This window comes from Sarcophilus harrisii, chromosome 6 (genome assembly GCF_902635505.1).
Source record: "Sarcophilus harrisii chromosome 6, mSarHar1.11, whole genome shotgun sequence".
In the NCBI taxonomy this organism is placed as follows: domain Eukaryota; kingdom Metazoa; phylum Chordata; class Mammalia; order Dasyuromorphia; family Dasyuridae; genus Sarcophilus; species Sarcophilus harrisii.
This window is the reverse complement of record NC_045431.1, coordinates 85,870,302-85,885,614: the sequence shown is the minus strand read 5'-3', so window position 1 is coordinate 85,885,614 and position 15,313 is coordinate 85,870,302. Positions and strand designations below refer to the sequence as shown.

General features: G+C 32.4%; 1 protein-coding gene across 8 annotated transcripts in view; it reads right to left on the bottom strand.

The window, feature by feature from the left end:
- Positions 1-15,313, bottom strand: part of RAPGEF2 (Rap guanine nucleotide exchange factor 2) — a 287,869-nt gene that overhangs the window by 128,617 nt on the left and 143,939 nt on the right. For 6 of the 8 annotated variants that reach the window (XM_023505892.2, XM_023505894.2, XM_023505895.2 and 3 more), the window contains exons 5-6: positions 2,701-2,776; positions 752-919 (exon numbers count right to left, since the gene is read on the bottom strand). In XM_023505892.2, the coding sequence (XP_023361660.1) occupies positions 752-919; positions 2,701-2,776 (244 nt within the window). Of the gene's footprint in view, positions 1-751; positions 920-2,298; positions 2,655-2,700; positions 2,777-11,387; positions 12,360-15,313 lie in introns of those variants that run through there. The other 2 variants (XM_031942334.1, XM_031942335.1) reach the window with 2 other exon arrangements.

Below are 15,313 nucleotides of genomic sequence, written 5' to 3'. Positions count from 1 at the left end.
GTTTGCATTTTTTAAAACATTAAAAGGCAAATGCGTGAGAAACAAAGACTAATCAGTTAATATTTTATAAGTCATTTTAATTAATAGATTCACAGAAGAGTGAATAGAGAAATAATAAAATAATCAAAAAAGAAGAATCAAGAGACCCAGATTCTAATTCAGGTTCTGCCACTGACTAAATTGTGTTCTTGGGCAAACCGCTGAATTTCTCTATGGCTATGTTTCTTTAGAGGTAGGTAGACTCAGAAATTATTTTATATCATCTTGAACATGGGTCAATCAGAATATGTCCCCACTGATTTAAGAAAGGGACATTTTCTACATTATTTTCTTTTTTAACAAGTCGGATATTCTTTTCAAACAAAAAAAGACATTATACAGTGATGAATCACTTTCATAAACACATTTTGTATGTGATACTCATTAAGGCATCAAATAATAGTAATAACTAGTTTTTTTTTTTTAATTCCATTGCATTCTATATTCAGAAAGCAGCAAAAAAGACAAAGCTCATTTTTTTAAAATTGTTTTCAATATGAAAGCCCTTTAACCAAAATTAGGGCAAACCAATATCCTGCATTTTATATTACTGATTCATTTGTATTAAGATTTTCTTTCCCCAAAGCAAAAATTAAAGACAGATTGCAATATCACTAACACTACCACATTTAAATTATATTTCCTAAATAGAAATTCCTTAACAATCTAAAATCCAAATTCATTTCTTAAAAAGGAGATTTTATTAGCTTACCGTATGATAACCTCTAGGTAAAGGTGGCTTCCCAACAGGATAAGGATCCACAGTGTCAATGATTGTTTGTCTTTCACCTTTCTGGTTAATTTTTCGAAATCTTCTTCTGGACTGTCTATGAGAAGCTTGGCGCTGAAAATACTCTTCATTTTCATCCATATAGTCTACCTACAAAACAAATTGAAGACATGTATTTTCCTAAAAACACACATCTGGGCCTTCTTCCATTGATAAAACCTATGGGTAATACTCAATTTCAAGAGATGACCCATATTCCTTTGCTCTCAGTCATGTGTAGATAAGTTTTCTAGACAAACCTTCAGTATACTGGGTTTCCTCTGAAACTAAGTGCTTCTTCCTGATATTTAATTTATGAAGGGGCATTTTCAGTTCCACTTTGGAAAATGTGGTTAGCTATGAACTTCCTGCAATTCCAAGGCTAAGAATAGTTTAAGTTGTCTTTATACTGACTTAGATGTGAAAGACATCAGAGAACATACAGCAGCTTATTGGGTAGGGGAACTGTTACTTTCTTTTAACCAAATTACAAAAAGATGATCTACCCTGAGCCAATTGTGAAATCCCCAAAATCCCAAAATGAAAGATTTAACTAATGGAATTTAGTAGGTAATTTAAAGTTTTCTTTACAATCTAATAAGTATTTTTTTTCTGTAATTGTTATTTTTTTTTCAAAGTCACTCTTCATTCAGAATACTTTAAAAAGATTAATGAACAAAATAGATCATCTTAAAAAGCAAAATGGTTTGAAACTCTTTTTGCTTCTATGGTCAGTATGTAAATAGATGAACTGGCCTTTTTGGGTACCTATAGTTTGGAATACAAATTTACATTCCAAGATTTTTCTTTTATACCTGAAAAACTTCTTCTAAGTCAAGAGAGCCACGGATGGAATGCTACAGAATTCTAAAAATCCCATAAATACTGCTGCTAAGTTCCAAAATTCCCACTAAGAGGTGAGATTCCTTTGAAAGTCCTGCCACTGGAAATTACCATGGCAGTGCCAACAACCTCTCTCTTAACCCTCTCGCAACACTGTCATTGACCATGAAATCCTAAATTTTACAAGTAAGGTGTTTTCATCAACTTTAATCTAATCCTGTAATGAACAAGATCTCATTCTTCTAATATCAAGGGATGGAATCCTAAAACCCCCTGAAGAAATCTGCCCAGAGTTAGCCAACACAACCAAGTGAAAAACCATCATTTTTAAAAGATCATCACTATTTTAAAATACAATTTGATTCTGACCAAAAAAATCAAAGCATTATATTATTAACCACTTTTATAAAGAAAACAAATGGTATACTTAAAGCATACAGAAGTTCTACAAAGGAAAAAATAGTAATCATTCCTAGTCATATTCCCTGTAAATTGTTTTCTCTTTTGTGTCATTTTTCTTTTAATCTAGCAAATTAGAATATTTTGGAGTACTATGGCTTGTATAATTCAATCTATTATTTAAAAAGTTCCTTGATCCTCTTTAAATTAAAAAAGGAAAAAGAAAAGAAAAAGTCAAAGTTACTTACATCTAATATTTGCTCTCAGGAGGTCTATTATGTTACTCATTTAAATTTCCATTTCTCATCTCAATCAGCATTTGGAGAGCTAAATATCGCAATTCAAAGATTGTAGCTAATTTCAGTTAAAAGGCACACCAAGATTTGATACACAAGTCTTAAGAAACAGCACATTTAGCAACTTGCCTTCTGGCTCTTTAACAAAAGCCTCCAAATAAGCACAACTATCCAATTCCTCACAATCTTAAAAGGAAATAACCATTCACAATCACTTTCAATGTTACATAGTATAAAACACTACTGAGTCATTTTAAAAAATCCTACTTGAAATAGGCACAAACATTTTTTAAAACTACAGTTTATTAGAGGAATTTAGTGTTTTGGGAAAAAACCACACAAGAATATACTTACCACAATCATTTCAGATGGCTCTAAAACAATGCATTCACAGCCACGCCTAAAGCTTCCTGCAGAACGCTTGCCAAAACTATGAAAGAAAAATACATAATCAAAACAAATCCAGAGTTTCAAGACATTCCCAGCATATATCTAAACATTCCCCTGGATAAATAAAAGGAATAGTAAAGACAAATAAATGCCTAGTAGTCCCTGAACTAGATTGATTCTTCATCAATACACAGAGAGACTTGATATGAAAAGTTCAAGTGTGACATTTTAGATTAAGTCCCAACTTTCCAAAGATGCCTGCTAACATAAAATGCTTTTGGATTAACTAATATGCATTCAGCATGGTGATCAGAATATATTTTGTACTTAATAAATCATTCGTCTAATTTTTAACTTGCTTGAATATCACATATAGCAAACAACTATAATGTGCATGAAATATTATGTTTTTGAGATAATTTACAGATTTAATAGGGGCAACTAGGTAATAGTAAATAGAGCTCAGGACCTGGAGCCAGAAAGAGTCCAAATCCTGGCTCAAGCAATGACTAGCTATGCCCTACTAGGCAAGGCACTTGATTCCTGTTTGCCTCAGTTTCCTCATATGGAGAAGGAAATAGCAAACCATTCAAGTACCTTTGACAAGAAAATGCTAAATGGAGTCATGAACAAACAGACATAATTTAAATGATTAAACATCAATAGATTTAATGCCATTCAACTAAATGGTATTTTAAAAGTCTCTCCAAATTAACAAATTATAAAATATCAGGCAATCACATAAGTCATTCTCATATGTGTCCTGTTAAATTCAATAATCATTTATTGATGATAACAATGTGCAGGACTCTATACCAGATAAATGAAATATTGCCCTAAAATAGCAAATAAGTATTTGAAATTGAGTATACAAATTGAGGGGAAAAAACTCTCATCTCCCATCCAATGAACTGACAAAAATGGCAAAAGATGGAAATAATCAGCAACAAATAGATTGTAGAAAGTGCATACTTATGTATTATTTATTGATGAGCTATTAACTGCTTTGCCCATTCTGGAAAACATTTTGGAAGTATGCTATGAAAGTGACAACATTTTCCATACCCTTTGTTGCAGAAACCTTTTCTACTACACTTATATCCTAAGGAGGTCAATGAAAAAAGGAAGACCTATAAAGTTCAAAATGTTTCTAGCATTTTGTAGCAAGGAACTGGAAACAAAATAAATACCAATGATTAGAGAAGGTTAAACCATGGTCTATAGATATAATAAAACATTATGCTGTTAAAAAACAATATGGTAAACACAGGAAAGCCTGATTAAATATGTGTGTATGTATGTGTGTATATATATATATATATATATATATATATATATATATATATATGAATTGATGCAAAGTAAACAGAATAAGCAAAGTTATATACAAACTCTAACAATGTAAAAGAACAAAACAAACTGAAACTGAATGCTATGAAAATATAACAATCAATTTGTGCCCAGAGAAAGGAAATGAAAAGGCTTCACTCTATCTTCTATGTAGATATATAAGACTGTAGATAGCAAATAAGGAGGCTTTTTTTAATTTTTAGTTTTGCTGAATGCTATTTTTTTCATTATTATTTATTATGAGGGATGGAAGCTCTCTGGGATGGTAAGAAGGAAATGAAGATGATATAAATACAAAAGATATTAATAACATTTTATTTTAAAGCAAAAAAAAAGTAAATATAAAATTAAAAATGAAAATAGAAGTAAACTGCTGTGGGAAAAGTGAGGTTCATGAATTGTTTTAGTGTATCAATAAAATATACTTTAAGGAAGTCTATCTCATCAATGTCATTACTCTTCCTTGGATGCAGATCACAATTTATCATACTTTCTTAGCCTGCCCACCTTTTTTTTTAATATCTTCCCATAAATATACCATAAGGGGAGATATTAATGAGACTGAATGCTAATAATCATAATTTTTTTAGACCATTGGAAAACACTTTGTCACAATAGGGATAGAGATTGGACCTGTGATTTCACTGGAATATGGGAATTCCTAGATAACAAAAACTCAATATCAATACAGAACAGCACTATTTCTGTTTCTTAACCTAAATTCAGGGTTACAGCAGTATATGTCAGAGAGCTTCCTCACTTCAAGGTCAAATCTCTATTCATTACACTATAATAACTTTTGTTCCAATACTAGTGGTAAATATACGTATCATACATATTTTTCAATTTGCAAAATAAAAATGGCTAGCTTCTTTAAAATATTTCATTGATTAAGTAAGTTATAGCCAATATGCAACAATTTGATTAATAACAACAATAAAAGATCCAGGAACAAACTTTCAAAACTTTCAAAAGATTAATGCTTATGTCAACTAAAAAGTTTATTTTGAATTTGAATAATGCTTCTAAATATTTCCAAGAAATGAAACTGTAAACTGGTTGCATTTCCCCTAAATTCTCCCCTACCAAAAAAAAAAAAAAAAGAAAAGAAAAGAAAAAGAATACAACTAGATGTTACTGTAGGGGATTACATTACTCAATAACTTAAATGACTTTTGCTTTAATTAAGTTGGTTGTGTTTCATACTTTAATACCAGAAGGAGGATAAGAGCAGTACTTCTATAAAATAAAAACTATGACATACAATTATTACAGCAAGACCATATACTTTCTCCACCTGTTTACACCTATAATCTTGAATAATGAAGTAGACTACATGTCTAGTAATAGTTGTAAAAAGCAAAAGTCAGTAGAGTAGGAAGCTCAAAGAATATGAGTCTCTTAAGTAAAAGTGCTATCATTTGATAAATGTTTGTTGAGGAGCAGTGGATAGAGCACCAGCCCTGAAGTCAGGAGGATCTGAGTTCAAATCTGATTTTAGACACTTAACACTTCCTAGCTGTGTGACTCTAGTCAAGTCATTTAACCCCAACTGCCTTAGCAATGAATGAATGAATGAATGAATGAGTAAATAAATAAATAAATGGTTGTTGAAATGAATTGAGGACCAAAGCAGAAGAAAGTAGTGGTACATATTATAAACAAAACTTGTTCTCATCACTAATAAGGTATGATCTGACACCTGTACTAATGCTTCCTCTTTTCTCTATAGTCTTAGAGTTGACATTCTCTTTTTCTCTTCTCTAATACCTCAGTGGTATTTTTTGTAATAAAGAATACTTATAATAACATAATTTACACAATATTTATAACAATAAAAATACAATAACAATAATTCTAAATAATAAAACAATAAAATTAGAATAACAATAAATCTAAATAATCAGTCATAAATAAGAATAAATTTCCTCTCCTCCAAAATAAATTTATAATTAATAGTGTAATCTAGCAAAAGGGAAAAAAAATTACTGATGAATCTTCTACTGTAATTTTCAATGTTTTAAAATTCATTTAGTGAGAAAATAATAATTACCTCCCTCTCCATAAAAAGGACTCTAGGCCACGTATAAAATGGAATTTTTCTAAGCTTTCATGACAATTAGCAGAAAAACTGGACATAAGAATGATCACTGCACCTCCATGTAGATGGAAAGGGAGAGAAAAAGAGGGAGAAAGAAAAGTGGGAGCAAGGAAAGGAAGAAAGAAAGGAAGAAGGGAAAGAGAAGAAGAGAAGAAAAGAGGGAGGCATTCTAATAAGCTTGTTCTTCTCCATGTATAATCTGAAACAAATTATGAGCCATGTTTATGAATGAAAAAAAATCTTCAAAGTATGAAAGTCAAATATATGCTCTTATATACAGTGTATTTAAAGTCAAGGTTATATAAAACAAAAGAAAATTAAAAACCAGGAATTCCTAAACTTTTTTGTGTCATGGACCATTTTAACAATCAAGTTAAATTATGGATCCAATTTCAGACTAATTACATGCATAAAATAAAATATAAAAGATTACAAAGAAAATCTATTATACTGAAGTGTTATAAAAAAATTTTTTTAAAAAAACTAATAGACCACAGATTAAGAATCTTACATTAAAACCTTTCTTTCCTTTTATTAAGCCATCACATTTACTAAGAAGATGTTAATTTTTCAGATTTGTTGGATTAATCCATTTCTATTGTAAGACTTCATTTCTAGACTTAAAAGCAATTTTAGAAGTCATCTATTCCAACTTCCAAAATTTACAGATGAGAAAACTGAGGCCCATAAACTTAAGTAATTTGTCTTAAGATCACACAGATAGTAAGTAGTAGGAATTTGAATTAATTTCCCTTGGCTCTAAGTTCAATGCTTCATTTACTGCCTTTTTCATTGCATCATGCTGTCTCCCTGTCCTTCAGATGAATAACCAACAAAACAAGCAGACAATAAACAAAACAAAACAACACAGACAGAACAAATTCAGCTATCTATGATGTCTGAGACAAAGGTGTCAAACTACTGTAAGTTTGCCAATCTTCTGCATGCAGGAATCCAACTAAATTAAAATATAATTAGGAAATGTTTAACAAAATAAGTAAATATGACAAAACATAGGTAAACATAGGGAATATTAATTTGTGATTTTCTAAATTCCTGCATTTCTATTTGATTTTGACAATACTGGTCCAGAAAACCAAGAAAGCATAATGACAAACCAAAATGAGCAGAAACTTAATTACTAAGTCCTAAAGTACTTACTTATCCACCACTCCATTCTCATAGATCTGCAACTGATTTACGTCAGAACTCAATTCCAACCCCGAACTCCTCCCAGTGTCTCAAAAAATGAAAATGGAGCCTCTTACTCTGGCTATGACAACAGTTGTCCTTGTTGCAACATTACTCAGGTAGATACCTGAACTGAAGAAAGTAAAGCAGGATGCTGGTATGTGTGTGGATCCACCAAACCTGACTGAAGTAACCAGTCCAGCATCAGCCATTCCTCAGGAAGTCAGACTGAAGCTAATGAAATATGAACTGCCCAACAGAGCGGGAAGCTGAGACAACTTTAAAATCAAGCCTCCAGAGAAACACAACCAAAGAAGTCAAAAAGTAATGGAAATGGGGGCAGCTAGGAGGTGCAATGGATAGAGCACTAGCCCTGAAATCAGGACCTCGGAACTTAACGTTTCCTAGTTGTGTGATCCTGGACAAGTCACTTAACCCCATTTGCCTCAGCCAAAAAAAAAAAAATGTCTGTTACAGATCTTCAGAAAATTAAAGTGATTAACAACAGAAGGAACATAGCCTCCAAATCATCAAAAAGTCACATCAGTGGAGGAACCAAGAGTCAAACTGAGGTATTCTGACTTCAAAACAATTTTTTTCTATTCCACCATGCTTTCTATGCATTATTTTAATTGATCTTAATAATTATAGAAAAGTGATGGTTTAATGTGATTCCCTCTCTCTCTCTCCCCACACACAAACTCACACACACACACACACACAAATGAATTTCTTTTTGCTTGACTGCATATTTATTTCAAGGAATACAATTTTTTTTCTTTTTTGGATAATTTTTGTTCAGTTTAACTTATTTTGTTATGAGATCTCTCACAAAGAAGGAATAATTTGGAAATGTTTTTAATGTGAAGACAACATATGAATAAAACTTGAAAAACTTATAAAAACTGACTTATATAGTACTTTAGGATTTGTTATCTGCTTTATATATATGTTACTTGATCCTCATAAACACACCTTAGAATTTTTTGCAAAGAACTAAACCTTCTTTAGTGCCTGGTTGTTTTTGTTTTCAGTCGTGTCTGACTCTTCACAACTCCTTATTGGAGTTTTCTGGGTGAGGTTGGCATTAAAGGTATTATTATCCTCATTTTACAGATGAGGAAATGGAGTCCCAGAGAAGCTAAATGACTTTCTCAGCAAATATTAAAAACAAATAATCAAGCCCAGATCTCTTCAGACTCTACCACTCTTTCCACTCTGCCAGATTTCCTCTATTTACTATGAGTCTGGTAATTCAAAAATGACAATCTCCATTTTATAGATGAAGAAATTGAGGTTCATAAAATGAGCTGCCTTTTTCAAAATCTCATGCCTAACAAGTAAAAGAGCCAGATAATCTAATGGCAAATCCAGTATCTTTTCATTAAACCCTTTTGGAGTAGAGGGGAGGGGTCAATTTCAGTCTAAAAGAAAGATGTACTCCAATAAAAATGAAATCTCCTTGATCGAAAGGACATTTATTTTTGTCTTCCTATCCCTATTACATAACACAATACCTAACACGCAGGTATATTAAAAAATGCTTGTTAATTAATATTAGAAAAGAGTAGATTTTCCCAATATCTCAAAATATTAAAAGATATTAAAAATATATAAAAGATTAATTCATTAAATAATTTTTATGAGTTTCTGGGAACTAAAGATACATCACTCTTCAGTCAAGCTACTTATAATGGGCTTCTATGTAACTGAATCTATGAACAACCTATACTTACAGTTATCAGGCTTGCTCTAACCTTCCTGTTCCAATGACTCATCAAAGTAGAAAGTAGTGCACACAATAAAGTAAAAATACTATTGTAAAAGTTCCATTATACCTACTTTTTTGTAAAAGTTTGGCATTAATATCATATATAATGATAATACTAATAGACAGAATATATAACTTTAAAGCTTTTACATAGCATTACAAATATTAACTAATTTTATCTTTAAAACAATCTTGGGAAGTAGGTGCTATTTCTATCCCTATTTTGCAAATGAGGAACCTAAGAAGATAAGAGTTTAAGTGATTTGTTCAGTCACACAGCTCATAAGTGTTTGAGACTGATCTGAACTTAGCTCATTCTGACTTTAGGGCCACTGTAGCTATTTAGTTATCCATTAGTCACACAAAGTAATTTGTGCTCAGTTCTTTCGCTAACATTCACTGGATCATAGATTTGCAGCCGGAAGATACCACAGAAGTCAACCACCCTAAATCCCTTATATTACTGATGTAGAAACTGAGATCATTTCCAAGCTCAATCATCATGTTTATCATAGCCACTGTCTATAAAAGGTAGCATGGGACAGTGGAAAGAATGCTAGATTTAGAGAAGTCCAAATAGAGATATGAATTCAAATCTACTTATGTTCCTTATGTTATGAAATTATTTCACTTTTTGGAGACCCCAATTTCCTATTTATAAAAGGAAGTGATTGAATCAATTGTGGGAAAGGTTAAGCAAATTGTGGCAGATGAATGTAATGGAAGATTACTATATAACAATGAGTATGAAATAGAGAAACAGAGAAAGAATTATAAAAACTGATGCAGAATGAAGTAAAAAAAAAAAAAAGCAAAATAATACATAAGATGACAATCACAATGTAAGTGGAAAGAGCACAACAATCACAACAAAAACATTCAGCTGAATAATTCATAAGTCCTAAACTCTTTGATTTCACAGTTAAGGTTTCTACATCTGGACAGTAGTAAACATGAAATGGGGAGGGAAAAGTGTTATAATAAGAAGAGTTAGCATTTTATTAGGAAGTTAGTTTAAAAAAAAAAAAACTAGTTAGGAAGAAGGATGATCAAGAGATTTATCTGTACCACCTGTTCATGAATATTGTACAGCTAGAAATGGATCTCTGCAGGATCTTACTGGCTTAGAAAAACCACAAATAAACATTATCTATGTTGCATTATACTTGTATTTATTTTTATTAAACATTTCTCAGTCACATTTTAATCTGGTTCAGCTGCATATGGGAGTTTCTCTCTCAATTAATATTCCCAAACCTTGACACTTCTGAAAGAATTCACTTTGAATACCACTACAAACTGTGGCAGTACCTTTAAAAGCTGTTTATATACTTATGCAGCTAAACACTAACTTTCACTTGAAGTAACCTTTTTTTTTTTTAAGCCCCATCATTTTTAAGAAAGGTATTTCTATTAAATCTATTAAAAATCAAAATCTATTAAATCTGACTACATTGAATACTGCCCTGAAACTAGATTATTTTACTAGATTTTTTATATCATAAAGTATGCTCACAAAAATTTGCAATCCGGGTTTGTGAGCAATAAGTACTTCTTTGTTTCTCTTTTCTGTTATCAATGCTTCAGGGTGCTGCTAACACTATTCTTCCACCCATTGGATGTCAATGTGACTTCCCCCATTCCATACATTTAACTGGGAAGGTTAGTAATAATCTCACTTTTAAGTTTAACTTGCATCACTGACATTACTCTTACTACCCTTTACTACCCATCTTCCCCCCCACCAAGACTATCATGTTTTCAAAAGGTCAAACTTTTTTGCAAATTATTAAAATTAAGAATTCTTCCTGTCAGATTATCTCTAAACATTTTCTTGCCACAGCTGCATTTAATTCTTTCACTATGAGATCCTTAAAATCTTATCACTCTTTCCTACCTTAAAAAGTGTTCCAAAACAGAGCAGGGTGGCAGGGAGGATATATTCCTTTAACATCTTCTTTTATACTTAACTAGCATGTGGAATTCAGAAGCAAATTATTCTTTGTCTTAACATCAAATACAATGGAGAATTACAGATTATGAAAAATTTATGAAGTTTAATATTTCTACAGCTACAAAACACTTGAAAAATTCAGACCCTCAGCTTCTCAAGAAATGGAAGAGACTTTGGTGGGCTGTCCCCTTCAGCCATTAATATAACAAGTAGTCAGTAAAATACATATATAAGTTAATAGTTAGTAAAAGTATACAAAATCAATTGTTAACTTTTTTACATACCATAGAAAAGAGGGGCATATTTTCCATATGCAACATCATCTGTCTCCTCCCTCAGGATCAGAACTCACATTTTTTTAAAAAGGCAGAAAATGTGGAGATTATATTCCATAATGACCTAACATGATGTCAAAAGACATTTAAAGTTGTTTCAATAGATAAGTCCATCCCTAAAAATCACGTACTTCAGAACTTCGAGTTCTTCACTACAGTCATGATCGAATCAGTTTGTCCTAATGGTCCCTAAAAATTTTCTCCCCCTACCCCGGGAATATTTGAGATGTATGCTACCATTGAGTATTCAACTTTCCCCGGCAGACAGGCAGGAGCAGAACACAGAGGACTGTTCTGTCAGTGTCCTCAAAGTCCACCCTTTGTATGAGCCTCCACATTCCTTTTTTATGTCAGTGAAACTACCCATTGGAATGCAACTTCTTGGGGCTGGAATGTCAGTTCCTCCACAAGCTGCTATATACAGAGCTGTGGAAAACTACAGACTAGCTGACAGGACACAGATAGGTAATCCATTTTACTAAATAACTAAAACTAGCAACACCTCAGGCTGTTATATCCACTTACACTATCTTGGTACCTCACCCTCAAAGATAATCATTGTCAAAAGTTCTGGATCTTGCTTTTTAAAAAGAAATTATAATCCATGATTCCAATACATACATACACACACACACACATACATCTCTCTTCCCTTGGACCACACGTGTAAACTTGCAATAATGACTAAAGAAAAAATCATTTACAAGTAAATGCTAGTGCTATCAATTGCATTCTCTATAATGAGAGCATTGAGGTACATGAATTATGTCATTATACCTAAAAAAAAAAGAAAGAAGAAGAAGCTTGAGTCAAAAAAACACAACATTTTGGCAATTGTGATCTTATTTTCATATGCCTGATAGTTGAAAAAATTGTATAACCAATATTTAAGCCAACTACTAAAACATGAAAAACAATCACAAAAGTATAGCCCCAATTTAGCACTGAATAAAGCACAAAAAAAAAAAAAACCCTAAAAATTCAAAAAGAAATGGGTCTTGAATTCAAATTCCAAAATTTGAAAAGAAACCTTAAAATTTAAGTGTTCCAAATTTTCCTTCAATGTGTATTTGGAAGTATCCTAACATAACTGTCATCCAAATACTTCTAACCTAACACACCTTATTAAAGACAGATTTAATTCTGTGCAAAACACTTCTCAACCAATAAAAAGACCAACAGAAATTTCAAGAAGTCTCCTAGCTATGTTATTTTGTCCTCAACTTATGTCACAGCTCAGCCACTTTAGGCAGCATCACAAAAGTGACGACTAATTCCTACTAGAAATACATTTATTCCTATTTCATTTTTATAGACCAGCTTGTACCGAGTTTGCTATCTTTCAGGCAAAAGCAAAGGGCTACCATCTACTCCACACTTTTTTTCCTCTAGAGCATTTTTCCCTGTGCTTTCTCTCACTGAGTTCCTGATTCTGAAACTGCATGCAGAGAAGATGAGCGCCAACATTCCTTCTTATAATAATTTCCTGCCTGGATGACCCACCCACCTCTCCGAGCTGCAGTTATGTGTTACACATGTTGCATGGGCACCATTTCCGCATACCAGCTTGGTGACCTCAGCTACTGCCTGACAGATGCTCTTTATCAATTTCTATTAATTCATTATCCACTCTCTTCTAGTTCAAGGGCAAGTATGGAAATCTGCATCGCCTGGCCTCCCATGAGTCTCAAGGTCAAATACTGAGATGTGCTGGAGGATGCAAATTCATTGTTAAACTTTACACGTGCTGTGCCTACCAAATGGTAAAGCCCTTGATTATTTCCAACGGACCAATCCTAAATCACATACCTTGTTTTAGTGATAATTGTAGAAAGGCATTCAGAAGTTTAAACTAGAATAGGTTGAAGAAGGTGAATAAAACTAGCCTTGCATTTTATTCACCTTTAAATTAAAAAAAAAAAAAAAACCACCATTAACTAGCAGGAACTTAGCTAAGTACTGGGGAGCACATTAAAAAAAAAAAAAAAAAACAAGGTTAAAATAGTTCCTGCATTCTCGGAACTCACCAAAAAAAAAAAAAAAAAAAGGTAAAATAGGTCCTGCATTCATGGAACTCACATTCTTCTGGGGAAGATATGTAAATTGTTTCATCATTTTAGTTGTACCTTGCTCTCTGTGACCCCATTTGGGGGTTTTCATGGCAGAGATACTGGACCATTTTGTCATTTCCTTCTCCAGTTCACTTTACAAATGAGGAACTGGAACAAACAGGGTTAGGGAACTTGCCTAGGGTCATACAAGCCAGATTTGAACTCGGGAAGATGAATCTTCATGATTCCAAGTCTATTGATTGCAATACCTAGCTAACTACCATGTAAATAACTACTTATATATGCAATATAACAAAGTAGATAAGTAGATAATCTTAAAGAGAAAATAATGGTAACTGGGAGGAGTTGAAAAGGATTTCTGAAGATGGTGGGATATAAGCTGAAAATTGAAAAAGACTAAGGAAACTAACAAAAAGGGAGACCATTCTAGACAGAGGAAGAAGCCAGTATGGCAAAGACATGAAAGTGGGAGATGGAGGGTCATGTTCAAGTAGATCTCTTTATCTACTATGAAAAGCAGCATAGTGTAATTAAAACTGAACAGGGGGTAAGGAGATAAAGAGAGGGAAGAAGGGGAGAGTATTATGAAAAACTTTAAATGCTAAAAATAAAGACTTTCTATTTGATCTTAAAGGTGCTAGGAAGCCACTGAAGTTTTTTAATGGTAGAAGATGACATGGTCAGACTCTTTATGAAAATTACTTTGGCAAATTTAAAAAAGAACGGAGAATTGAAAGCCTAAGTTAAAAAAAAAAGCAACTTTTCTCCCTTGCTTCTGACACTAGAAGCTAATGGGATTAACTACACTTGGGCTGGGTCTATGTGATCCATTAAACAATTACAGGATGTCCAGTATGCACCACAAACAGATCTCTGCTGCTCATGTAGTTAACCCTAACTATAAGGGTCTTGAGGCTTTTCATTTGTATATCCTTAGAATTATCACTGTGCCTTGCAGGTATTAAGAATTAGATGAATAAAAATTTCCAATCAATTGAATCGAGTGGCCAGAAGTTAGGAAGTTTACATCAAAATTATGTTCTCTAACACAGTTTTCCACTTGATATTCAGCAATACCCATCACTAAATAGAAATACTGCTTTTATTCAGTGAAGGGATGGGCCTATAGAAGCTGAGTACTTTTTTTCTCATATATGATCTAATAATGAAGACAGCACTGAGTCATACATCAAAAAAAGGACAAACAACTGCTTTTTATAATGGCAAAAGGATTCTGCCCAAATGGATAGGAGAGGCCGAATACAAAGATATTTAATAGATACAAGAATCATATAGCCAAATAAAGAGTAAACAGTCAATTTATGTCCTCATTGAGATTAGGAAAGGAAATCAAAGTTTCAGGAATCCCTTTATTCATGGTCACTTTTTAAAAGTTCAGATAGTTATTTATAAAGTTTCCAATCCCACCATCCAATTTGCATGATTCTATGAATAGAGGCCTGCGATAATTCTTGAACTTCAGTATATGATCATCAAAGTGACCATGAATAAAGTTATTGGTTCTTTTTGTATCTGATATTAATTTTGGCAAATCAGGCATGATTGTCTCTAGGTTACTCTCAAAGAAGTGATATAAAATATGACCCAAAAAAAGCAAATATAAAATATTTGCAAGTCTGTTCAAAAGTATCCTTTTAGGATCATAAGATCATAGATTGAGAAGGGACTTTAGAAGTCATCAATTCCATTCCTTTCATTAATAGATGAATAACCTAAGACTTGAAAAAATGAGATGATTTCCCCAAGTTTACACAAGTAGCAAGTGAGTTTTATTCCAACTTA